At 39.3% G+C, this 27095-nt stretch overlaps 1 protein-coding gene across 1 annotated transcript in view; it reads right to left on the bottom strand.

The window, feature by feature from the left end:
- The window catches only part of LOC150085165 (RUS family member 1), a 173910-nt gene that overhangs the window by 81883 nt on the left and 64932 nt on the right, over positions 1-27095 (bottom strand). Inside the window, exon 5 of the mRNA XM_090373057.1 lies at positions 15631-15663. Coding sequence (XP_090229183.1) covers positions 15631-15663 — 33 coding nt within the window. The remainder of the gene's footprint in view (positions 1-15630; positions 15664-27095) is intronic.

The following is a 27095-nucleotide window of genomic DNA, read 5'->3' on the forward strand; positions in this document are numbered from 1 at the left end:
TACTGAAACATAAATATAGCATTACAACTGTGTTGGGATACAACATTTAATTTGATGTATCCCAACACAGTTATAATGTTTAGCATTTAATTTTGTACTGAAATTGAAATTTTTATTGAAAGTAAATCGAAATCATGACTCAAACCAGAGCAGCAAAGCAAAAGGCTCAAGCTAATGGGAATGCTGTGGCTCAGAGGAGAACTGAGGGGGGCAGTTGCCCTCTGAATCACAGCCTTTTAAGATGCATTATTTGCTTGATGTTTGCGGAGCAGTCAGGTATGGGACATGATACTGCCATGGGGGATGCCTTTGTATGTGCATGATGCAAGGAGTGTAAGGAAATCAGGCGTCAACTCAGCACTGTTCTGGGCCTATATGAGAGCTTGAAGGACAGGGTGGATGCCCTCGAAGGATTACAAGTGAGGGGCCCATCAAGCTCTCAGCTGCCCACACCAATGCCAGAGCTTGCACTTGGTCATCGCGCAACACAGCGGCAGCCCCCAAGGCAGAATGCACTGGTCCCAAAGGAACTAGTAGTTGTTGGTGACTCTATTGTCAGCGAAATGGGAAACATGCTTTGTAAAAAGGATAGGTGGAAGAGGACCAGGGTATGTCTGCCAGGGGCAAAGGTTGATGACGTTGTAGAGCGGATATCATCTTTTAAGGGCACAAAAGGTGATATAGTTGTACACGTTGGCACTAATGATATTAAGAGTAGGAGACTGGCGGAATTACTTAACAAGTACAGGTCACTGATGAAAAAAAGCCGTGAATTAGGGTTGAATTTGAAAGTGTCTGCAATTCTGCCCAGACACGATAGGAGGGAGTATATGATGAGAGCCCTGTCGATCAATTCGGCCCTGGAAAGATTGGGCAGGGCTCAAGGGGTAGAATGCAGAACTGGAATTTGGGGAGTACAATGTCTACAGAAAGGATAGACAGGATAGGAAGGGAGGAGGGGTTATGCTATTAGTTAAGAAACACATAAAATCCAAGGAAGTGGAGCCAGTTGACATCGATGGACAGTGCAGTGTCGAGTCAGTTTGGTGTGACATAAGCATTGGGAGATCAAACTTGAGAGTAGGAGTGTGCTATAGGCCTAATGACTCTGATGAGTATAATAAGAAACTGTACAGAGAAATAGAGTGGGCCAGTAAATCAGAGAGTCTTATTATGGGGGATTTTAATTTCCCAGATATTGACTGGAATTTGGGGGCTGGTCACTCACACACTGGCAAGGCTTTTGTGGATTTATTGGATGATTGTTTTCTACATCAGCATGTTCAGGAGGCAACTAGAGGGAGTAATACTCTTGATTTGATTATCAGTAGTGATTCTTCATGCATTAAGAATCTGCAAATAAAAGAACCACTAGGTGGCAGTGATCACAGTGTTCTGAAGTGCGATTTACTCAAAGAGGTAACTACCATTAGGGGTAAAGGGAAGGGGTATTGCTTTCGTAAAGGCGACTATGGTGGACTGACACAGTATTTAAATTCTATACAGTGGGATCAACTGATGATGTTACCAACAGCAAATTCAAAATGGGAAGCATTCAAAGAACTCATCTTGGAAGCTACTAGGCTTTACATACCAACTAAGAAATACTGTTCAAGGTTTAGGCCTAAATGGATGTCAGATGAACTAATGAGGCATATGGCAGAGAAGAAAAATGCATGGGATTCATACAAATTAACACGTGACACAAGCCTATGATAGATACAAGCTGATCTGTAACCAAGTTGCGAAGGAGGTTAGGCAGGCGAAGGCACATTACGAGAAATCCTTGGCAAAGGATGCGAAGAAAAACAGCAAAGAGTTCTTTACTTATATAAACTCTAGAAGGAAGGGGATGAATCAGATTGGTCCACTTGATATCGATGGGTCAACTGTTGATGATCCTGCTCAGGTAGCTAACAAACTAAATGAATATTTTGCATCGACATTCACACATGAGGAGTTATTCAGCGAGGGGAATGCCAGAGGTGTATTCAACTCTGGCAGTAAGCTAGAGAATCTTGTAATAACTGAGAGTAAAGTGGAGGAGAAATTGTTGAAGATAAACACAAGAAAGGCACCTGGGGTGGATGGAATCTATCCAGTTATATTAAAGGAGGCAGCAATGGAAGTAAGCAAACCCTTAGCCATAATTATGAGAGCTTCCTTGGACTCAGGGGAGGTACCCATGGACTGGAGATGTGCAAATGTAACCCCAATTCACAAAGGAGGATCAAAGGCTGACACAAGTAATTATAGACCTGTGAGTTTAACTTCTGTTCCAGGAAAATTAATGGAGGCACTGGTTAAAGAAGCACTGCAGGATCATCTAGACAAGACTTCAGTTATAGCTCAGACACAGCATGGTTTTGTTAAGGGGAAGTCTTGCCTGACCAATTTGATTGGATACTATGATGCAGTCATAAAAGAACTGGATGCAGGGAATAACTTTGATATTATATACTTGGATCTTAGAAAGGCTTTTGATACTGTTGCACATGGAAGACTGCTGCACAAATTGGAGCAGAGTGGCATTGGAGGCAAATTGCTGCTATGGATAAAGGGGTGGTTGAGGGGGAGAAGACAGAAAGTGGTAATCAATGGACACTGCTCATCGTGGACTAATGTTATTAATGGAGTCCCTCAGGGTTCAGTATTGGGTCCTTTATTGTTTTCTGTATTTATAAATGATATTGATGATGGTATATCAAGCTTAATGTCCAAGTTTACAAACGATACGAAGGTTGTCAAGGACACTACTGACACTATGCTGCTGCAACAGGATCTGGAAAGGTTGAGCAGATGGGCTGAAAGGTGGCAAATGAAGTTTAACATTGACAAATGTAAAGTACTACATATGGGAAACAGCCACCCCTGAGCAACGTATCAACTCTGTGGTACTACACTGACAGTGGTAGAGAATGAAAGGGACCTGGAGGTGGTTGTGCAGGTAGATATGAAGTTCTCTGAGCAGTGCAGACAGGCTGCAAGAGTAGCTCATGGTGTATTGTCAATGATATATAGGAATTTTTCTAGCAGGGATAAGGCGGTGATTATTCCCTTGTATAAGGCAATGGTCAGGCCACACCTAGAGTACTGTATACAGGCCTGGAGACCTCATTTCAAGAAGGATGTAGAGCTGCTGGAACGAGTACAGAGAAGAGCAACAAGATTAGTGAATGGAACAAAGGGGTGCTCTTACGAAGAAAGGCTTAAGTTTTGCAAATTACAGTGTCTGGAGACTAGGCACCGGCGAGGTGATCTGATAGAGGTGTATAAAGCCTTGAATGGTTTGAGCATGCTCAATGCCGATGGGATTCTTCCTCTTGCTCAGAATAATCACCTGAGAGGGCATAAATTCAAATTGAGGAAAGAGAGATGTAGGATAGATGTGCAGAAATTTGCCTTTCGCCAGCGGGTGGTTGGTAGGTGGAACAGACTTCCATCCCTTGTCGTGGAAGTTGATAGCCTAAATAAGTTTAAGGCTCGGCTGGACAGGTATTTTGAACGAACAGAGGGGTGAAGCGGAAGTGGTTATTTTTTATTTATTTATTTTACTTTAATTTTTTTGGCTGATGCTGCATAAGCTTGCTTTCTTGCATCAAATGCCTCTACTAATGCTAAATGCAAAGTACTGCATATGGGTAGCAGTAACCCCAGAGAAATGTATCAACTGGATGGGGTTACACTCAGGGTAGTGGAGAGTGAAAGAGAGCTGGGAGTAATTGTGCAGTCAGACATGAAATTTTCTGAGCAGTGTAGACAGGCTGCCAGGTCCTGTCAATGATATAAAGGAATTTTACAAGCAGGGATAAGGAGGTGATTATTCCCTTGTAGAAGCCAATGGTCAGGCCACACCTTGAGTACTGTGTACAGGTCTGGAAGTCTAATTTTAGGAAGGATGTAGAGTTGCTACAGAGAAGGGCAACAAGACTGTTCAGGGGAAGAAATGGGTGCTCTTATGAAGAAAGGCTTAAGTTCTGTAAATTGCAGCATGTGGAGAGTAGGCACGTCTGAGGCGATCTGTTTGAATTGTATAAGGCCTTGAATGAATTAAGCAGGCTCAATGCTGATGAGATTCTTCCTCTTGCTCAGATTATAAACCTGAGGGGACATAAACTGAAATTGAGGAAAGAAAGTTGTTGAAGAGATGTGCTGCAATTTGCATTTAGCCAGTGGGCAGCTGATTGCTGGAACAAACTTCCATCTGTCATTGTGGAAGTTTGTCCAGTTCTTCCTTAAATAAATTTAAGGAAGAACTAGACAAATATTTGGAATGAATGGATGGGTGAAATGGGAAAGGTTTTTTTTTTTTTTTTGGCTGATGCTGTATAAGCTTGCTTTTTTGCCTCAACTCTAAATGTGCTCATCCATTCATGCTATCCCAGCTCATGCAATTTGTGTTCAAACAGAAAAATGTGAACTGCTGAAAACATGAGTCAGCCTAAAATATCACCTGTTATTTTGTGAATACAGTGAATAACAACAGTGTGTCTCCAATCAATATAACTACAGTAAATGGGAATATAGCTCACACACATTTGATGTTTAACATTTTTTAAGCTTTGTAAACTTGTATGTATTGCTGCACAGCTCACTATGTTCGGCTTGGTACCAGGTTTTGCATTCACCTGGTGTTACTCGCAGATGAAATCGAATTACACTCACATTGTTCACTATTATATGATTTGCACTGGAGCAAATTCACGTTGCTAAAATGCGCATCATGGCAGAACCATATTCAGTAATCGTGCGAACTTGCACCAAGGTCAATCAAGGCATGTATTTCTGTATACTCCTTATAATTAATCACTGGGCTATGCAGCCTACTAGTCACTAAACAACATAGTCTTAAGGGTAAATAACCAATAATTAAAAGAAGGATACTTTACAATTTATAAGGTTTAATTAATTTTAGAAAAGTTTCAATTAATATGAAACCAGATGTTTCGGAGTTCTACTATGGTCCAACAGCAATTTTAGGAATTAGTATTAGTAGTGGCAAATGTAGGGGCTTAGAGGGGGAACAGGTATCCTGTGTGTTATCAGATACTCAGTCTAAAACACTGATGGATCCAATATCTTTCTATTACAGAAGATTTAGGAGAAGTCCGGTTAGCCTGCCTCCCTAAAATCCACTCAGCACACCTTCTCGATGGTAAGCCCTGTTACTTTACTTAAGTGGCAACGAATGTGTAGAGTGGTTCTCTTCAAGATGCCTGGTCAGCGCGTGAAGAGGAAAAAACCAAACCCTCCAGCATATGACAGCACGACAAAACAAATGGCCCTCAGTCCCCAGCGGCTTTCACTCCCCCTCTTACGGCAGCAAGAGGATCAGAGTGGAAGCAGAGGGTGCTAAGAACCTCTGGGTACAACCAGGCTGCCATGCACGGAAATTGAACTTAGCCTGTTACAATATAAGATCACTCATCGGTGAAGACAGGATATTAGAGCTGGAAAAGGAATTAGAAAATGTGAATTGGAATATCATCGGCTTGGCTGAAACAAGAAGAAGAAATGAATCACTTATATGTTTATCAAGTGGAAATCTGCTGTACACCAATGGAAACAGTGAAAGGAGTGAAGGTGGAGTTGGGTTTCTGGTCCATAAAGATTTAAAAAACAACATTTTGGAATTCAAAAGTACATCACCAAGGGTGTCAAGACTAATACTTAAGATTTCTAAGAGGTACAAGCTAAAGGTTACAATGATTTATGCACCAACATCGAGCCATGATGATGATGAAGAGGTTGAAGAAATGTACACCGAAATTGAGAGTCTTCTTCTAGATGAGCAGAAAACCCACTACACTATTATTATGGGGGACTTCAATGCTAAGGTTGGAAAAAGACAAAACAGTGCAGAAAGGGGAACTATAGGAAATTTTGGAATTGATGAAAGAAATGAAAGAGGCAAAAGACTTATGGAATTTGCAGAATCTCAAGGATTGTCAGTAATGAACACTTTTTTCAAGAAAAGGGTGAACAGAAAGTGGACATGGAAGAGTCCAAATGGATTAACAACTAATGAAATCGACTTCATCCTCACTAACAGAAGATATATTGTGAATGATGTTACCGTCCTGAATAAGGTAAGTGTTGGAAGTGATCACAGAATGGTAAGATGTACACTTGATATAGATGTAGGAAAGGAAAGGAAAAAACTGAGTAAATAATACTCGAGTAAATAATACAAAGGTCTTTGAGATAACAGAAGAGGAGAAAATGCAGTATGTTCTGGAACTTAATAACAAGTTTGAGCTTCTGCAGACTGCTCAATACCAAGATATCGAAGAGGAATATTACAACTTTCTGAAAGCGATAAAGCCCAAGAAACCTATAGGGAAAAAGAAATCCAAAAAAGAAAAAATTAGTCAAGAAACACTTATGATGAACCAAAGGCGAAAACTGAAGAGCAAGATAAACACTGACAAGGAAAAAACTGAGTATACAGAGTTATGCAAAGCCATTAGAAAGAGACTCAGAGAGGACATAAGATGATTTAACACAAGAAAAGTAGAACAAGCATTAAGGGAAAATAAAGGATTTAAATCAGCAGCTATGAGCAGTAATACAGAAAGCCAAATGATAATGAAACTGAAGAAAAGCGATGATGTACTTATAAACAGCAGAGAAGGCATAATTCAAATAGCACAAGACTACTATAGAGAATTATACAAGGAACGAGGGAATGATGCCGCCAGCAGTGGGGAAGGTGGATTGCAAAGTAGCAACACATACGACATACCCGATATTCTTCCGGATGAGGCAGAACATGCATTGAAGAAAATGAAGAATCAGAAAGCCCCGGGGGAAGATGAAGTTACTGTAGAGTTGTTAAAATTGGGAAGAAGAGAAATAACACAAAAACTGGCAAGGCTCTTCACAAAGTGCATTAGAAAATGTGTGATGCTTAAGCAGTGGAATAATGCAATCATAGTTTTGCTGCATAAGAAAGGAGATAAATCAGAAATTGGAAATTATAGACCAATTAGCTTGTTATCCCACATCTACAAGTTGTTCATAAGGGTCATTACTAACAGATTAGAAAGAATACTTGATGAGAATCAACCGAAAGAGCAAGCTGGCTTTAGGACAGGATTCTCAACTATGGATCATCTTCACGTAATATCACAGCTAATGGAGAAAGCAAATGAATATAAAACACAATTATGCCTAGCATTTGTGGATTATGAAAAAGAATTTGACTCCATACAGCATAAGGCAATGTTTCGGACACTGGAAAGACAAGGCATAGATTTCTTTGCCTAAAACAAGAGAAGATTTCTTTGTAAAACAAGAGAAGTGATGGGAAGTAAATCTATTTTTCAGCAGGGTTTAACTTTTATTGCAACACAGAACAGCATTATGACCGTGGATAGTGAATTTATTCAGTTTCTGTAATAAAACAGAATTTCTCCTTTTGCGATGACATCAAAGCGTAACAAGCAAATATTTTCTAAGAATACTTTTTGAGCAGCTCGTGATTCATAATCTGTTAGCTTTGTATTTTTCGAAAATATTGCAGTTTTGTGAACAATACACATTTCAAGAAACAATCCGTTATTCATAGCGGATGATTTTTTTTCTTCTTTTGCACACCAGTTTTCGAAGTTTATAACACAGCTATAAATAGAAATATTTTCTTGAAATTTCATTAGATGATCAAACTCAGGAAACTACTGTTCCGATATTGTTTACTAAAAACAATTACAATACAGCAAACTTTTTTTTTTTTTTTTAATCAAATGCGCAATGCAGTGTTATCAGTTTTACACCAGTTTTTCCCATTTCAAACAGATGGATTTCCTTGATCTTCTGTTCGTAGGTGCAATACACATTGAAGAAAGGAAATACGATGTGTTCGCCTTTCATAAACAGTTGTTGCTACTGTTTCGCTTTATTGCTTCTTATGTCAACTAACAGTAGCTTGCATTTGTCTATCGTTTGTTTTTCTTAGCGGGCCTGATGTAGCTGTGTGGACGCGATATGATGTAACACGCTTCTCACAGTTCGCTCTTGACAGGTGAAGTTGTTTATCAGAACTGCTACTCTCTGTAAACAGACATATCTTGTTCCAGGCTTGAAAGTAAGTTTACTCTATAGATTTTCAGGTGCTAAACACGGAAATAGTTCTTAAAATGACAGATTGGCTCTTATTTTTGAAAAAAGTAGTTTTTTTATATTTATATAAGGTATTTTTTATTTATATGGTAGTAAGATATAGCTATGTGTATCAAACATGGGACCCTTTTGCTTGTATTCAGCTTCAGAAGCATCCTTTTTCACCATTAAACAATAATCAGCTAACGTGGCGGCACTCCATTTGTGTTTGTATCTTTGTTCCATCACTGTAATGCCTTGATGGAAGCACTCACCATGTTCATTGCTGACGGCACCACAGTTTGGGGGGGGGGGGAAGAAATTCAGGTGTGAATGCAAGAAATGCATCTTCAATGACATGTTGCACCTCACTTTTTTGTAAGAAGTAATGAGATCTTCCACTAGCTGCCTGTAGTTACCAGCTTTAACATTTCCTAGAAAACTAGTCGAAACATTTCAAAATTCTTTCCACGCTGTTTCTCGCTATCCCTAAGAACACATTTGAACTGTTCCTCTTTGAAAAGTTGCCTTATTTATGGACCAATGAAAATGGCTGCCTTAATCTGCTCTGTACTAAGTATTGAGAATATCTCTTGCAAGTTTGTGAATGCTCCTGGGTGTTACTGATTTCTGTTGAGGCCAACTCCTCTTCTCATAGTGCATATCCTTGGCCACTATCCCACTCGCAGAGAAAGCATCAATACTTAGTGTAACCCTTTTGTAGTTCTAATAACTTTATGATTACCATTCATACTTCTGACAGTGTTACCTAAGAGGATGTTCTCTATGTTTGCGTATGTTTCTTTTTTTTTTTTTTTTTTGGACAGCATACACAAGAGGTACTGAAGGCAGTATATTTCGATTGTATAATAACACAGCCTTAAGGCTAACCTTAGAAGCATCTATAAATAGTCACCATTCTTCGGGAACATGCGTCATGTTCATTGCTGCCATTAGACCATCAACATCCTTACAAACAGTGAGTTCACCTTCTGTTTGATTGAATTTATCTTTTTTTTATCTTTATCTTTATTTCAAGTACAAAATGCTGTCACTTTCACAGAATGATCTAGAATATTCCACTGTTGTAGCCTCGAGGCCAAAAGTTCTGCCTTATTCTTCGGCAGGTCGAGATCCCTGATGAGGTAATTAAGCTCACTTTCTGTGATCTTATGTGGTTCAGAAGGATAAAGGTTTGGACAAAATGGTGGATTCCTTGACGTAGAAGGCTACTGTACTTCTTCATGCTGCCTATAAAGTTGATGTTGATCAGCGTGTACAGAAAAACAGTCGGGTGGTTCAGGAATAGGTAGTACTTCACCGTGAGGCATGGGACAAATTGCAGACGGTATATTTGGGTAGGTCACTTTCCATTTTTTCTTCATTGTCATCCCTTTTCTAAAAGGAGGAACCATACTGAAGTAACAGTCTGTGATGTGATTTGTTGGCTCCCTCCATATCATGGGCACTTTTTTTTTTTTTTTAATTATTGTACTAGGTGGTCCCAGACAGCTTTCCTGGCATCCCCACCACTAATCACACAGTGCTGTACAGATATTTACAGATTTACATCACTAATTCCCACTCCATTACAAGATGTTGAAGTTTTATGTTCCCACACAAGTATAAGCCATTGAAGAGCTGCAGTTCACATAAAATGAATTTGGAGTCCCTGCTATGGAAATTAGATAGTGAGAAATTGCGGTAAGTGCGTACAATTTCAATGTAGGAAGAAAGAGAAAGAAAAGCCTTTTTAATAAATGAAATATTACCCGGAAAGCTGAATTCTACACCATGGAAGTATTCTCCAAAGTAAATTGCAGTCGGGCTGGAAAAGTATTCTCATCAGTAAATTGTAGTCAGAAGATGAACACAGATCTATTGCAAATGCATCATCTTCATAAGCATTGAAATATTGTAGGCATTCCTTCTTCTTATATATATATATATATATATATATATAAATAATGTGTGGTTTGTAAAATAAATAGTGTCTGTGAAAATGAAAAGTACACATGTGGCTGAACAAAGAGAAGTTTAAGGGCCAGTCGAAAGTGGAAGTGAAGTAGTGGTTAAACGTGTGAAAGAATTTGAAAAACCTAGTACAAAAATGAACTGGGACTGAGGAAGCAAACAAAAAAAAAAAAAATTGTACAAAAATAAAAATGAAAAATAAATAACAAAGAAATAAATAAGTAAATAACACTGTATTCAGATATGGGAGGGCAATTTTGACAAGAGGTCAAATCAGGGGATGGCAAATATGCAGAAACTGAATATAGTAGATGAAAATATGATACATAGCCAGGAAATTCATCAGGGGACTACTCCTGACCATGTATCATGCATTGCGTTTCCAAACTTGTCTGTAGTATTAGAAAAAGGGAGGAAGCAAATATGCGGCCTTTATCGTAATACTAGTAAACAAGGTAGTCCCTACACAATGTAAAAATAAGGTTAAAAATGTAAATTAAAAAGAAATACAAATTTACAAAAAGCGTAATGTGAAATATAATACAAATGTATGTGAAGTGCGGAAGGGGTGAAAGGTAATTAAATTAAGGTGGTTGAAAATTAAAATTCAAATAAAAAGCAGAGAATTTTGAATTTTTGAATTTTAATTTTCAACCACATTAATTTAATTACCTTTCACCCCTTCCGCACTTTTATTATATTTATTATACAAATATAATACATTTGTATTATATTTGTATTACATTTGTAATACAATGCAATACAAATATAATACATTTGTATTATATTTGTATTGCATTGTATTATATCTCCCCATGTGCACTAGAACCGGAAATGGCTCAGGTGCCAGGCGGAACCACTTATCCCGTCCAAGAACCACGGCCTCAAAGAGGGGATGAATGCGGATTCCTCTGTCTTTATTAATGGTATTGCTCTCAGAGGAGCAAATCTACAAGCTCTCAAGCCATTTACGGTCCCAAAATCTATGTGCCCGGTCGAGGATAACAGCTTCGTCTGGGGAGATTTGATGGTGCTTCTCCCAAAACTGTTCTGCCACAGCAGACTTCCCATAATCTGCGGTCTTTATCTCCTTCATATGCTTCCCCAGACGATCTTTAAACCGACATTTCATTTCACCAACATAACATTCCCCACAATCCGGGTACCTTATCTCATACACAACCCCACAATCCAGGCACCTTATCTCATACACAACCCCACTTGTATATTCCCTTGGTATGGGGTCCTTGACCTGTGACACAACTGTGTGCAAGTGCAACCTCTGCCCTGGCAGCTGCACACAGTGTGTCTGGAAATAGCACAATACCCAAACTATATGCTCAGTTAGGCCCAGATAATAGGGAATGTATGTGATGGAAACTGGTGTAAACGGTTCTCTTCGCCCATGCTCTATTTATTACTGATATTGATGAAGGCATATCAAGCTTACTGTCTAAATTTGCAGATGGTACAGAGGTTGGCAGGGTGATTAATGACAGGAATCAAGACCTAGAAAAATTAGGCAGATGGGCTGAGTAGAGCAACTGAGTTTTAACACTGTAAATGCAAATTACAGCACATGGGCAGCAGTAATCCCTGAATAAGATACCAATTAGAGTGTACCACACTCAAGCTGGTGGAGAACAAAAGAGACCTTAGGAGTAACTGTAGTCTGGCATAAAGTTCTCTGAGCAGTGCAGAGAGGCTGTCAGGACTGCCAGTACTACCATATACAGGATTCAGTTTGTGGTATGCATGTAAAAAAAAAAAAAAAAAAAAAAAATATATATATATATGGGAATAGAGCTGTAATACATTGTATTACCTCATCAGTGAAGAGCTAAGCATTATTTCCTTACCCCTATATTCTTATATGAGTTAGTGGGTCTGGTGCTGAGGTACATCCGATATATTACTAGATTTATTATTTCCTCAACTTATACACATATTTCTCCGTATTATGATATGTAGAGAAATATGATTTTTATCTAAATCTGGAAATGTTGTTATTCAGCTTTTATCCAGGATTTTATTTCTTTGATTATTAATTGCACAGGCTTCTAACAGTTTCTTCATGTTGTCCATGAGTCAGTCTCTCCCTGTCATAATATGACACTGCTTGATGGTGCCATACTTTGTCATCACAGTAAGTCATAGTAAATTAAGTGCTAAAACTATGTCTGTGTTTCCTGAATCAAATTGTTTTAATACTTCCTGCATAATTGCTAAAAGATTGCTTTCTATGATTTTTCCTTACTATACATTTAACAATATTTGCTGGCCATTTGCTAATATACATTTATCAGAATTATTCAGGTACAATTTATATAATGTTACTACACTGTTCGACAAAATTAACAGAGCACGTAGAAAACAATGAAGCAGGACAAAATTTGGTATGGTGGTGTACCATAGATTAACGATGAAATGAGGAGAGAGCAAGAGACTTCAGACAGGTATAAGGGGCATTTACAGGGGTTGTATAAGAATTACCAAAAAAGATCATGTTATAGAAGTCAATACAAGATACTTGAAAATATGGTCACACGACATCAGTACAGAATATATGAGTCCTTCCAATGGCTAAACAGGCCTGCAGCAGTGAACTATGCTCTGCAGGCCTAGGGACAACAAATCTGTGACAACAACATTCTGTGACAACAAATCCCATTCTTCCATCAGTACAGACCTTAATTCATCAAGTGACCGAGGAGTTGGCTGTTGGCGTGCAATGTGATGCCTAAGGTCGTCCCACACATGTTCGATCAGATTTAAGTCTAGCGATTGTGCCAGCCATAACAGTCGCTGGATATCTTCAGTTTCAAGATATTCCTCCACTGCTTGAGTTCTATGTGCAGTGGCATTGTCATGCATGAAAAGAAAATCTGGGCCAACTGCACCCCTAAAAAGCTGCACATAGGGTTCAAGGATCTGTTCTTGGTACCTCTGTGCAGTTACGAACTCCCTATCAAAAACATGAAGAAGGGTGGGCTGTTGATCATTATTTCATCCCACACAAGAACACCACCTCCACCATAAGTGTCCCTTTCTCTGATGTTGGAGGGTTGGTACTACATTCCTCGTTGTCTCCAGTTGAAATAAAATCTAGAATTTATTGTAGGCTAAAATGGGACTCATTAGAAAACAGAACTGTATCCCATTTGTCAGGTCTCCAAGTTCATGGCACCAGTTTCCAAGAGGACTGCGGTGGCTTGGAGCTAATGGGGATATAAATACTGACTTCCTTGCATAGAGTCCACTTGAATCGAGCCTTCTTAACACAGTCCAGTTGGAAATGTTTTCACCCGTGGCTGCAGCAACCTCAAGAGACAGTTGATGACAAGGCATCGTAGGGTTCTGTCTTGCTGTTAGAGCCAGATAGTGGTTTTCTGGTTGACATAGCCCTTGGGTGACCTCAGCCATCTATTCTTGTAATGGGCCCAGTCTCCTGAAACTGCTTCCATAGTGTGCAGTTATGCCACTTCTGCCTACAACTACCCAGCTTCAAGTCATCCAATGGCCTGCCATCTTAAAGAATTAGACAATGACCTGCCAAAAAATGGGAATGAAGTGATGTGATCGTAACCTGTGTTTTTATAGGCATGAATAAATTTCATAATGCATGGCTCTGTAAGGTGGTAGATTGATTCCTATTGGATACTAAGAATTTGCATGCCGGGACACCTATTATATCAAATATTCGCCTCTGGTGACACTGTTCACAATAAAATATTTGTGAAAACATTTTGTTCTGTTAATTTTGTCAAGCAGTGTATTAACAATGTGTAATAAACTGCAAGATATGACACTGCACAGAAGCAAAACAATTCTGGAAAATCTTTTAATTTATTATAGCTAGGACACAGCATGGTTTTGTTAAGGGGAAGTCTTGCCTGACCAATTTGATTGGATACTATGATGCAGTCGCAAAAGAACTGGATGCAGGGAATAACTTTGATATTATATACTTGGATCTTAGAAAGGCTTTTGATACTGTTGCACATGGAAGACTGCTGCACAAATTGGAGCGGTGTGGCACTGGAGGCAAATTGCTGCAATGGATAAAGGGGTGGTTGAGGGGGAGAAGACAGAGAGTGGTAATCAATGGACACTGCTCATCGTGGACTAATGTTATTAGTGGAGTCCCTCAGGGTTCAGTATTGGGTCCTTTATTGTTTTCTGTATTTATAAATGATATTGATGATGGTATATCAAGCTTAATGTCCAAGTTTGCAGACGATACGAAGGTTGGCCGGGTTGTCAAGGACACTACTGACACTATGCTGCTGCAACAGGATTTGGAAAGGTTGAGCAGATGGGCTTCGAGGTGGCAAATGAAGTTTAACATTGACAAATGTAAAGTACTACATATGGGAAACAGCAACCCCAGAGCAACGTATCAACTCTGTGGTACTACACTGACAGTTGTAGAGAATGAAAGGGACCTGGGGGTGGTTGTGCAGGCAGATATGAAGTTCTCTGAGCAGTGCAGACGGGCTGCAAGAGTACCTCATGGTGTATTGTCAATGATATATAGGAATTTTTCTAGCAGGGATAAGGAGGTGATTATTCCCTTGTATAAGGCAATGGTCAGGCCACACCTAGAGTACTGTATACAGGCCTGGAGGCCTCATTTCAAGAAGGATGTAGAGCTGCTGGAACGAGTACAGAGAAGGGCAACAAGATTGGTGAATGGGACAAAGGGGTGCTCTTACGAAGAAAGGCTTAAGTTTTGCGAATTACAGTGTCTGGAAACTAGGCACCAGCGAGGTGATCTGATAGAGGTGTACAAAGCCTTGAATGGTTTGAGCATGCTCAATGCTGATGGGATTCTTCCTCTTGCTCAGAATAATCACCTGAGAGGGCATAAATTCAAATTGAGGAAAGACAGATGTAGGATAGATGTGCGGAAATTTGCCTTTAGCCAGCGGGTGGTTGGTAGGTGGAACAGACTTCCATCCCTTGTCGTGGAAGTTGATAGCCTAAATAAGTTTAAGGCTCAGCTGGACAGGTATTTCGAACGAACAGAGGGGTGAAGTGGAAGTGGTTATTTTTATTTATTTATGTTACTTTTTTTTTTTTTTTTTTTTTTTGGCTGATGCTGCATAAGCTTGCTTTCTTGCATCAAATGCCTCTACTAATGCTAATGCTAATTATAGTGGAAACTAACAACTCAGAGAGAGAATCTTTATGTTATTTTTCTACAACTGTTGTTGTAAAATAACATAACATTATTTTTCTACAACTGTTGTAGAAAAATAACATAAAGAAGTCCACCTGTAAAGTGATGGGTTAGGCAACCATAATAGTGTTAATCAATTAAATGCTTGTTTTCTTTCTCTTGACTTATATCTGAGAAAGTGATAAGGGTAGATACTGTTGGATGCTGAGTACCTATCACATATACATCAAGTGGCACCACTTCCCTAGTATGCCACCCCCCCCACCTGAGCACCACAACAATAGCTAAGGTCACAATCATGAAAAGAAAGATAAAAACTGATCTGCTTCATCCTTTCCAGTTCATATATCTTAACAATTTGACAATAAACTTACCTCCATTTTTTTGAATCACAGTCCAGTCTTACCCTGAAAATAATGAAGTGTTTGTTATTTAGGTCATTTTATTTAGCAGCTGTTTAACAATTTCAACAGTAATTATAATGGTGACTATATCATTGCTTATAAAAGACAGAAAGATTTGAATGTGAAAATATGAAGGGTTATCATTATTTATTACAAAGGTTACTTAGGTTATAAAATAAGGTAAAATCTATTATACCAACAGTTTTTTTGGTTATTTTACCAAAAAAAACTGTTCTTAACATATATATTGTCCATAATCTCACCCTCAAGTTCTGTATCTGCAAAGACATTACATCGTTTGTAAGGTCTTCACAGAGAATCAAGTTTATAATATTAACCAGAATTAATTTTTAATTATGAAATTATGTAACTACATAATCACTTTTGTTACTAAGTGACCCCGTCAGGACATCCCAACAGGGTAGTGTGGTATCAGATTTCAATAAAGGTATCATAAGAAGCTTAGCAAGGAAAAGTATTGAATTTGTTTTACAAGTACAGAAGACTAAGGTTACAAATGCCATTTCAGAAGAGTGCCCATAGAAACATTCTGTTTCTCTTGAATGCCTTATCTATAGATACTTCTATGGGCACTCTTCTGAAATGGCATTTGTAACCTTAGTCTTCTTCCAAATGAGTCTGGACATGTGCTACAACCCATTAACATCAAATGTAAAAATCATAGAACCAACTTTTCTTTTTCTGGAACAACCTTTCTTCACACACATTTCCTGAAAATTACATCCTACAGAAATTCAAGTCTAAAATCAACCAGTATCTTCTATCTTCCCAAACCCATACATGGCATTAAATACTGCAGATTCTAGTACCTTTTGTGTTTGTAGTTTTCAAAAAAAAGAAAGAGATTACCAAGTTGGTTAAACATGGTTTTTCCCTTTACAAAACCATGCCGTTTCCTTCAGAATTCCATTTCAATCCAAACGATCCTGTTATGCATTCATGATAATTTCCTCCATGATTTTTCCTACCACTGAAGTCGGTTAGTAGTTATCCATTTCAATCTCTGAACTCCTTTATGTTTTCGCAAGAGTCTAGATGTGCTCGCATAATAACCTTAATGGTTCAATGCACACTCTCCTTATTTACTTTTAGGATCTAAAGTTTTTCTAATAAATTAGCATTAGCATTAGTAGAGGCATTTGATGCAAGAAAGCAAGCTTATTCAGCATCAGCCAAAAAAAAAAAAAAAAAAAAAACCCACTTCCACTTAACCCCTCTGTTCATTCAAAATACCTGTCCAGCTGAGCTTTAAACTTATTTAGGCTATCAACCTCCACCACAAGGGATGGAAGTCTGTTCCACCAACCAACCACCCGCTGGCTAAAGGCAAATTTCCGCACGTCTATCCTACATCTGTCTTTCCTCAATTTGAATTTATGCCCTCTCAGGTGATTTTTCTGAGCTAGAGGAAGAATCCCATCAGCATTGAGCATGCTTAAACCATTCAAGGCTTTATACACCTCTATCAGATCACCTCGCTGGTGCCTAGTCTCCAGACACTGTAATTTGCAAAACTTAAGCCTTTCTTCGTAAGAGCACCCCTTTGTTCCATTCACTAATCTTGTTGCCCTTCTCTGTACTCGTTCCAGCAGCTCTACATCCTTCTTGAAATGAGGCCTCCAGACCTGTATACAGTACTCTAGGTGTGGCCTGACCATCGCCTTATACAATGGAATAATCACCTCCTTATCCCTGCTGGAAAAATTCCTGAATATCATTTACAATACTCCATGAGCTACTCTTGCAGCCCGTCTGCACTGCTCAGAGAACTTCATATCTGCCTGCACAACCACCCCCAAGTCCCTTTCATTCTCTACCACTGTCAGTGTAGTACCACAGAGTTGATACGTTGCTCTGGGGTTGCTGCTTCCCATGTGTAGTACTTTACATTTGTCAATGTTAAACTTCATTTGCCACCTCTCAGCCCATCTGCTCAACCTTTCCAGATCCTGTTGCAGCAGCATAGTGTCAGTAGTGTCCTTGACAACCCTGCCAACCTTTGTATCGTCTGCAAACTTGGACATTAAGCCCGATATACCATCATCAATATCATTTATAAATACAGAAAACAATAATGGACCCAACACTGAGCCCTGAGGGACTCCACTAATAACATCAGTCCACGATGAGCAGTGTCCATTGATTACCACTCTCTGTCTTCTCCCCCTCAACCACCCCTTTATCCATAGCAGCAATTTGCCTCCAATGTCACACTGCTCAAATTTGTGTAGCAGTCTTCCATGTGCAACAGTATCAAAAGCCTTTCTAAGATCCAAGTATATAACATCAAAGTTATTCCCTGCATCCAGTTCTTTTGTGACTGCATCATAGTATCCAATCAAGTTGGTCAGGCAAGACTTCCCCTTAACAAAACCATGCTGTGTCTGAGCTATAACTGAAGTCTTGTCTAAATGATCCTGCAGTGCTTCTTTAACCAGTGTCTCCATTAATTTTCTTGGAACAGAAGTTAAGCTCACAGGTCTATAATTACTTGTGTCAGCCTTTGATCCTCCTTTGTGAATTGGGGTCACATTTGCACATTTCCAGTCTATGGGTACCTCCCCTGAGTCCAAGGAAGCTCTCATAATTATGGCTAAGGGTTTGCTTACTTCCTTTGCTGCCTCCTTTAATATAACTGGATAGATCCCATCCACCCCAGGTGCCTTTCTTATATTTATCTTCAACAGTTTCTCCTCCACTTTACTCCCAGTTATTTCAAGATTCTGTAGCTTACTGCTAGAGTTGAATACACCTCTGGCATTCCCCTCGCTGAATAACTCCTCATGTGTGAATGTCGATGCAAAATATTCATTTAGTTTGTTAGCTACCTGAGCAGGATCATCAACACTTGACCCATCAATATCAAGTGGACCAATCTGATTCATCCCCTTCCTTCTAGAGTTTACATAAGTAAAGAACTCTTTGCTGTTTTTCTTTGCATCCCTTGCCAAGGATTTCTCGTAATCTGCCTTTGCCTGCCTAACCTCCTTTGTAACTTGGTTGCATATCAACTTGTATCTATCATAGGCTTCTGTGTCATGTGTTAATTTGTATGTATCCCATGCATTTTTCTTCTCTGCCATATGCCTCATTAGTTCATTTGACATCCATTTTGGCCTAAACGTTGAACAATATTTCTTAGTTGGTATGTAAAGCCTAGTAGCTTCCAAGATAAGTTCTTTGAATGCTTCCCATTTTGAATTTGCTGTTGGTAACATCATCAGTTGGTCCCACTGTACAGAATTTAAATACTGTCTCAGTCCATCGTAGTCGCCTTTACGGAAGCAATAACCCTTCCCTTTACCCCTAATGGTAGTCACCTCTTTGAGTAAATCCCACTTCAGCACACTGTGATCACTGCCACCTAGTGGTTCATTTATCTGCAGATTCTTAATGCATGAAGAATCACTGCTGATAATCAAATCAAGAGTATTACTCCCTCTATTTGCCTCCCGAACATGCTGATGTAGAAAACAATCATCCAATAAATCCACAAAAGCCCTGCTAGTGTGTGAGTAACCAGCCCCCAAATTCCAGTCAATATCTGGGAAATTAAAATCTCCCATTATAAGACACTCTGATTTACTGGCCCACTCTATTTCCCTGTACAGTTCCTTATTATACTCATCAGAGTCATTAGGCCTATAGCACACTCTTACTCTCAATTTCGATCTCCCAATGTTAATGTCACACCAAACTGACTCCACACTGTCCAGCGATGTCGACTGGCTTCACTTCCTTGGTTTTTATGTGTTTCTTAACTAATAGCATAACCCCTCCCCCCTCCTGTCCTGTCTATCCTTTCTATAAGATCTTTATTGTATAGTTCACCGGTACACGCAGGTACCACGACCATACAATACCCTACACATTGTATTCCCCAAATTCCAGTTCCGCATTACTTATATCTGCGAGACACCACGTCTCTGATATCCCAACAATATCTGCCTTTGATGTTTTGAGCAATACCTCAAATTCATCAAATTTATTTACTAAACTCCTAGCATTGGTGTACACGCAAGTATACCTGCACCTGTTTCTATTCTTAGCTACCCTAACACAACCCATGTGTTTACTTGTACCGCAATGGCTCCCAGCAGTCTCTGAAATACCATGCATCTTGTTTTTCAGGCTTCTGCTCATTCTAATAGAAGCAGTGCAAGAATCTCTTTCACCTCTGCCAGTGTCTACTGTCAATCTATTGGTCTTTGTCTCCCCCCAAGCTAGCAGTTTTCCGACCCACCTAACACTGCCTTGATAGCATCAGCAAATATTCTTGCACCCTTTCTATTTAAGTGTATCCCATCCCTGTAGAAGCAATCTCTCCTGTTAACAAGTACAGTCCAGGCTGAAAAAAATTCTACCCCTTGAGCCTTGCACAATCTTTCCAGGGCCGAATTGATCGACAAGGCTCTCATCATATACTCCCTCCTATCGTGTCTGGGCAGAATTGCAGACACTTTCAAATTCAACCCTAATTCTCGGCTTTTGTTCAACAGTGACCTGTACTTGTTAAGTAATCCTGCCTGTCTCTTACTCTTAATATTATTAGTGCCAACGTGTACAACTATATCACCTTTTGTGCCCTTAAAAGATGATATTCGCTCTACAACGTCATCAACCTTTGCCCCTGGCAGACATACCCTGGTCCTGTTCCACCTATCTTTTTTACAAAGCATGTTCCCCGTTTCCCTGACAATAGAGTCACCAACAACTACTAGTTCCTTCGGGACCAGCGCATTCTGCCTTAGGGGTTGTCTCTGTGTCACGCGATGCCCAAGTGCAAGCTCTGGCGTTGATGTGGGCAGCTGAGAGCCCGATGGGCCCCTTAATTTAGTTTCTTCGAGGGCATCCACCCTGTCCTTCAAGCTCTCGTATAGGCCCACAAGAACGCCGAGTTGTTGCCTGATATCGATACACTCCTTGCATCGCGCACACACAAAGACATCCCCCTTGGCAGTATCATGTCCCGTACCCGATTGCTCTGCAAACATCAAGCAAACAGTGCATTTTATAAGGCTGTGAGTCAGAGGACAACTACCCCCCCTCAGTTCTGCTCTGAGCCACAGCACTTCCATTAGCTTGAGCCTTTTGCTTTGCTGCTCTGGTCTGAGTCATGATTCTATTAATTTATTAATTAATTATGTTATGTTATTAATTATATTATGTTTGTAATCTAAGTCGTTATATGTATTTATTTAAATGTACAATTTAACTGCTAACGAAGTTCAACTAACGCTATCTAGTACGGTATATAACCTACGGTATATCTAGTACGGTATCACAATGGCGGGAAAGTTACTAACGGTAGCGGTAGTTACGAACGGTAGTTACGAACACGTGGAAACCCTTACCGATACTTTTACAAGGCCGAGTAAAGAATAAATACACCAAATTAATCACAAAATAATGTTATACTACTAAATTTAAATCAAAAGTTTTAGAAAAACAATAATTTCAAATCAATAAATAAGAAAAATCCACTTAGCGGCTTTGAACATGACCGTCACAGTATCTTCTGAAAAATAATCTTCTGAAACTTCAATATCACTAATTTCGTGCTTCGCAGTTTTGCTCTCAGTTCCCCTCATTATGAAGGACCTTTCTTCTGTAAATACTGATTTTAAGAAGGATTTTAGGAAGGATGTTGATCTGCTGGAACAGGTGCAGAGAATTGTAACAAGATTAGTGAGGGTGTATAAAAAGGCTACTCTTACAAGAAACTCTTGTAAGAGTAGTTCTGCAAACTGAAGTGTCTGGCGACTAGCAACCCACATGATCTGAGCTGTTTAAGGCTTTGAATGGATTGAGTAAGCCAAATGCTGATGGCACCCTTCCTCTTGCTCAACATGTATGAGGAGACAAATTTAGAAAGGACAACTGCTGGATAGATGTGCAGAAATATGCCTTTAGCCAGTGGGTAGTTGATTACTGAATTAAACTTTCTCTTGTGTTGTCAAAGTGTGCAGGTTGAATAAATTCAGGGAATTTATTCAAATTATTACTAGACAAATTATTACAGGGAATGTTGTTTGGCTGATGCTGTCTGTATAAGACTGTTTTCTTGCATCATTTGCAATACTAATACAAAATGTGGCAAAAATGCAGGAGTCTATGTGGGATACCGATATAATACTGTCATAAAACCTCAGTGATGATGTGGCATTTACAATTTTAGTCATAAAAACTGATACAGAAATAAAAAATTCATAAGCATGTCAAAATAGAAATGACTTATCTCGCACCTTGTATTTCTAAGGTCACATACATTATACTGATGATATGTGAACGGAGGCATCTAGCAACAGCAAGCAGATTAGATAGCTTAAGTTAGTAGTGATAGAGTAATTAAAATTCACCTCAGAGGGATGAAATTAAACACCTAATCCATTATCCATTTCTAAGAACTTCCTTTCACTTTCACCAGTTGTGGGGAATAAAAAAATACAAGTTGTGGGGGGGGGGGAATAAAAAATACAAGTTGGGGGGGAAATAAAAAAATAAAGTTGGGGGGATAAAAAAATACAAGTTAGTTAATGTACGCAATGTGTTACATTTCAAGCGCCTTAGAAAATAATAATTTATGATTTATAATAAAAAACACACACACACACACACACAAGCAAAAAAAAAGCAACAACATTTCTGCACAAACCAAGAGAATTCTGTTTCTGCACATTTTCCAAATTGCTCCTAGTCAGAAAACAGCAACAAACACAATATCAGTGCTTCATTAGCAGAGGCATATGATGCAAGAAAGCAAGCCTATTCAGCATCAGCCAAAAAAAAAAACACACACACCACTCCCATTTCACCCCTCCGTTCATTCGAAATACCTATCCAGTTGAGCTTTAAATTTGTTTAGGCTATCAACTTCAACAACAAGTGATGGAAGTCGGTTATTTAAAGGTGTACTGAATAATAGAGAGTACTGCTGAAGAAGAAGGCTGGAGCCTTTGAAAGCTACGGGATTTTATCGCTTTTAACTTAGTATATTTTAATGCATTTTAATCTTGTGTTTTAATACTTTTAATATTGTAATACGTATATTAATTTTGTAAATACAGGTTATTGTAAATATAGTTATCAAGATTTGTTTTGTTTTATTTTATTTTAATTTTATTTTACTCCATGAAAGGTTGGTGAAAAAACGCTAAGAACGTAATATGAATATACCCAACCTCAAAGGCCTATTTGAGGAGTTGGAAGTCGGTTCCACCAACCAACCACCCGCTGGCCAAAGGCAAATTTCCGCACATCTATCCGACATCTGTCCTTCCTCGATTTGAATTTATGCCCTCTGAGGTGATTATTCTGAGCAAGATGAAGAATCCCATTGGCATTAAGCATGCTCAAACCATTCAAAGCCTTATACACCTCTATCAGATCACCTCGCCGGTGCCTAGTCTCCAGACTGTAATTTGCAAAACTTAAGCCTTTCTTCGTAAGAGCAACCCTTTGTTCCATTCACTAATCTTGTTGCCCTTCTCTGTACCCGTTTAAGCAGCTCTACATCCTTCTTGAAATGAGGCCTCCAGACCTGTATACAGTACTCAAGATGTGGCCTAACCATTGCCTTATACAAGGGAATAATCACCTCCTTATCCCTGCTAGAAAAATTCCTGTATATCATTGACAAGACACCATGAGCTACTCTTGCAGCTCGTCTGCACTGCTCAGAGAACTTCATATCTGCCTGCACCATTACCCCCAGGTCCTTTTCATTCTCCACCACTGTCAGTGTAGTACCGCTGAGTTGATACGTTGCTCTGGGGTTACTGTTTCCCATATGTAGTACTTTACATTTGTCAATGTTAAACTTCATTTGCCACCTCTCAGCCCATCTGTTCAACCTTTCCAGATCCTGTTGCAGCAGCATAGCGTCAGTAGTGACCTTAACAACCCTGCCAACCTTTGTATCATCTGCAAACGTGGACATTAAACTTGATATCCCGTCATCAATATCGTACATAAACACCGAAAACAACAACGGACCCAACACTGAACCCTGAGGAACTCCACTAATAACATTAGTCCACGTTGAGCAGTGTCCATTGATTACCACTCTCTGTCTTCTGCCACTCAACCATCCCCTTATCCATAGCAGCAATTTGCCTCCAATGCCACACTGCTCCAATTTGTGCAGCAGTCTTCCATGTGCAACAGTATCAAAGCTTTTCTAAGATCCAAATATATAATATCAAAGTTATTCCCTGCATCCAGTTCTTTTGTGACTACATCATAGTATCCAATCAAATTGGTCAGGCAAGACCTGCCCTTAACAAAACCATGCTGCGTCTGAGCTATAACTGAATTCTTGTCTAGATGATCCTGCAGTGCTTCTTTAACCAGTGCCTCCATTAATTTACCTGGAACAGAAGTTAAACTAACAGGTCTATAATTACTTGTGTCAGCCTTTGATCCTCCTTTGTGAATTGGGATTACATTTGCACATCTCCAGTCTATGGGTACCTCCCCTGAGTCCAAAGAAGCTCTCATAATTATGGCTAGGGGTTTGCTTACTTCCTTTGCTGCCTCCTTTAATATAACTGGATAAATCCCATCCACCCCAGGTGCCTTTTTTATGTTTATCCTCAACAATCTCTCCTCCATTTTCCTCTCAGTTATTACAAAATCATCCAGCTCACTGCCAATGTTTACTTTACCTACATCATTCTCCTTCCTGAATAACTCCTCATGTGTGAATGTCGATGCAAAATATTCATTTAGTTTGTTAGCTACCTGAGCAGGATCATCAACAGTTGACCATCAATATCAAGTGGACCAATCATCCCCTTCCTTCTAGAATTTACATAAGTAAAGAACTCTTTGCTGTTTTTCTTTGCATCCTTTGCCAAGGATTTTTCGTAGTCTGCCTTTGCCTGCCTAATCTCCTTTGTGACTTGGTTACAGACCAACTTATATCTATCATAGGCTTCCATGTCACCCATTAATTTGTATGTATCCCATGCATTTTTCTTCTCTGCCACATGTCTCATTAGTTCATCTGACAACCATTTAGGCCTAAACCTTGAACAATATTTCTTAGTTGGTATGTAAAGCCTGGTAGCCTCCAAGATTAGTTCCTTGAATGCTTCCCATTTTGAGTTTGCTGTTGGTAACATCATCAGTTGGTCTCACTGCATAGAATTTAAATACTGTCTGAGACCATCGTAGTCGCCTTTACGAAAACAAAAACCCTTCCCTTTACCTCTGATGGTAGTTACCTCCTTGAGTAAGTCCCACTTCAGCACACTGTGATCACTGCCACCTAGTGGTTCATTTATCTGCAGATTCTTAATGCATGAAGAATCACTACTGATAATAAGATCAAGAGTATTGCTCCCTCTTGTTGCCTCACGAACATGCTGATGTAGAAAACAATCATCCAATAAATCCACAAAAGCCTTGCTAGTGAGCGAGTGACCAACCCACAAATTCCAGTCAATATCTGGGAAATTAAAATCCCCCATTATAAGACTCTCTGATTTACTGGCCCATTCTATTTTCCTGTATAATATCTTATTATACTCATCAGAGTCATTAGGCCTCTAGCACACTCCTACTCTCAATTTTGATTTCCCTATGCTTATGTCACACCAAACTGACTCGACACTGCCCTGTCCATCGATGTCGACTGGCTTCACTTCCTTGGACTTTATGTGTTTCTTAACTAATAGCATAACCCCTCCTCCCCTCCTGTCCTGTCTATCCTTTCTATACACATTGTATTCCCCAAATTCCAGTTCCGCATTCCTTATATCTGTGTGACACCACGTCTCTGATATCCCAACAATATCTGCCTTTGATGTTTTGAGCAATACCTCAAATTCATCAAATTTATTTACCAAACTCCTAGCATTGGTGTACACGCAGGTATACATGCACCTGTTTCTATTTTTAGCTACCCTAACACAAACCAGGTGTTTACTTGTACCGCAATGACTCCCAGCAGTCTCTGAAATATCCTGCATCTTGTTTTTCAGGCTTCTGCTCTTTTCAATAGAAGCAGTGCAAGAATCACTTCCACCTCTGCCAGTGGCTACTGTTAATTCTTGCACCCTTTCTATTTAAGTGTATCCCATCCCTGTAGAAGCAGTCTCTCCTGTTAACAAGTACAGTCCAGGCTGAAAAAAATTCTACCCCTTGAGCCTTGCACAATCCCTCCAGGGCCGAATTGATCGACAAGGCTCTCATCATATACTCCCTCCTATCGTGTCTGGGCAGAATTGCAGACACTTTCAAATTCAACCCTAATTCACGGCTTTTTTTCAACAGTGACCTGTACTTGTTAAGTGAATCAGCAGATCTCCTACATTTAATTTCATTAATGCCAACGTGTACAACTATATCACCTTTTGTGCCCTTAAAAGATGATATCCGCTCTACAACGTCATCAACCTTTGTCCCTGGCATACATACCCTGGTCCTGTTCCACCTATCCTTTTTACAAAGCATGTTCCCCGTTTCCCTGACAATAGAGTCACCAACAACTACTAGTTCCTGTGGCACCAGTGCATTCTGCCTTGGAAGTTGCCGCTGTGTTGCCTGATGACCAAGTGCAAGCTCTGGCGTTGATGTGGGCAGCTGAGAGCTTGATGGGCCCCTCAATTTATTTCCTTCGAGGGCATCCACCCTGTCCTTCAAGCTCTCATAAAGGCCCATAACAACGCTGAGTTGTCGCCTGATTTCCTTGCACTCCTTACATCGTGCACACACAAAGACATCCCCCTTGGCGGTATCGTGTCCCGTACCCGACTGCTCCGCAAACATCAAGCAAACAGTGCATTTTAAAAGACTGTGATTCAGAGGGCAACTGCCCCCCCTCAGTTCTCCCCTGAACCACAGCACTCCCATTAGTTTGAGCCTTTTGCTTTGCTGATCTGGTCAGAGTCATGATTCCGATTTAATTCAATAAAATTTCAAAACAAAAATTAAATCCTTAAGTTATATCCCAAAGCAGTTATGTTATATTTTTTTTTTTTGGTATCTAGTGTTTTCTACGAGTTCCCTTTATACAACTTCCATATCACGTGTACCACTATAGTTATGTATTAATTATTTGTTACGATTAAGTCGTTATATATATATAGAGTTAAAAATACAATTTAATTGACAATAAAGTTTATCAAGATTAATAGATTTACTGATTAATTGACAATATTATATTATGCACTATACAGGAAACCCTTGATTAGTGCGGTTAATGAATCCTTGAAATATACCGCACATATTAAAACCGCACTAATCAAACTTAAGAAACAATGGGAATAATTATAATGAATCCTTGAAAATTATGAAATTGTAAAAATATATTTTTTCTTACTCAATACGTACCTATAATGCACTGCATAGTTCTTAAATTATTAAGGAATAAATTTAAAAAAAGATAGTATGATTTAAATTTTATTTTT

This window comes from Mastigoproctus giganteus, chromosome 5 (assembly GCF_048544385.1).
Source record: "Mastigoproctus giganteus isolate SK-2022 chromosome 5, ASM4854438v1, whole genome shotgun sequence".
NCBI lineage: Eukaryota > Metazoa > Arthropoda > Arachnida > Uropygi > Thelyphonidae > Mastigoproctus > Mastigoproctus giganteus.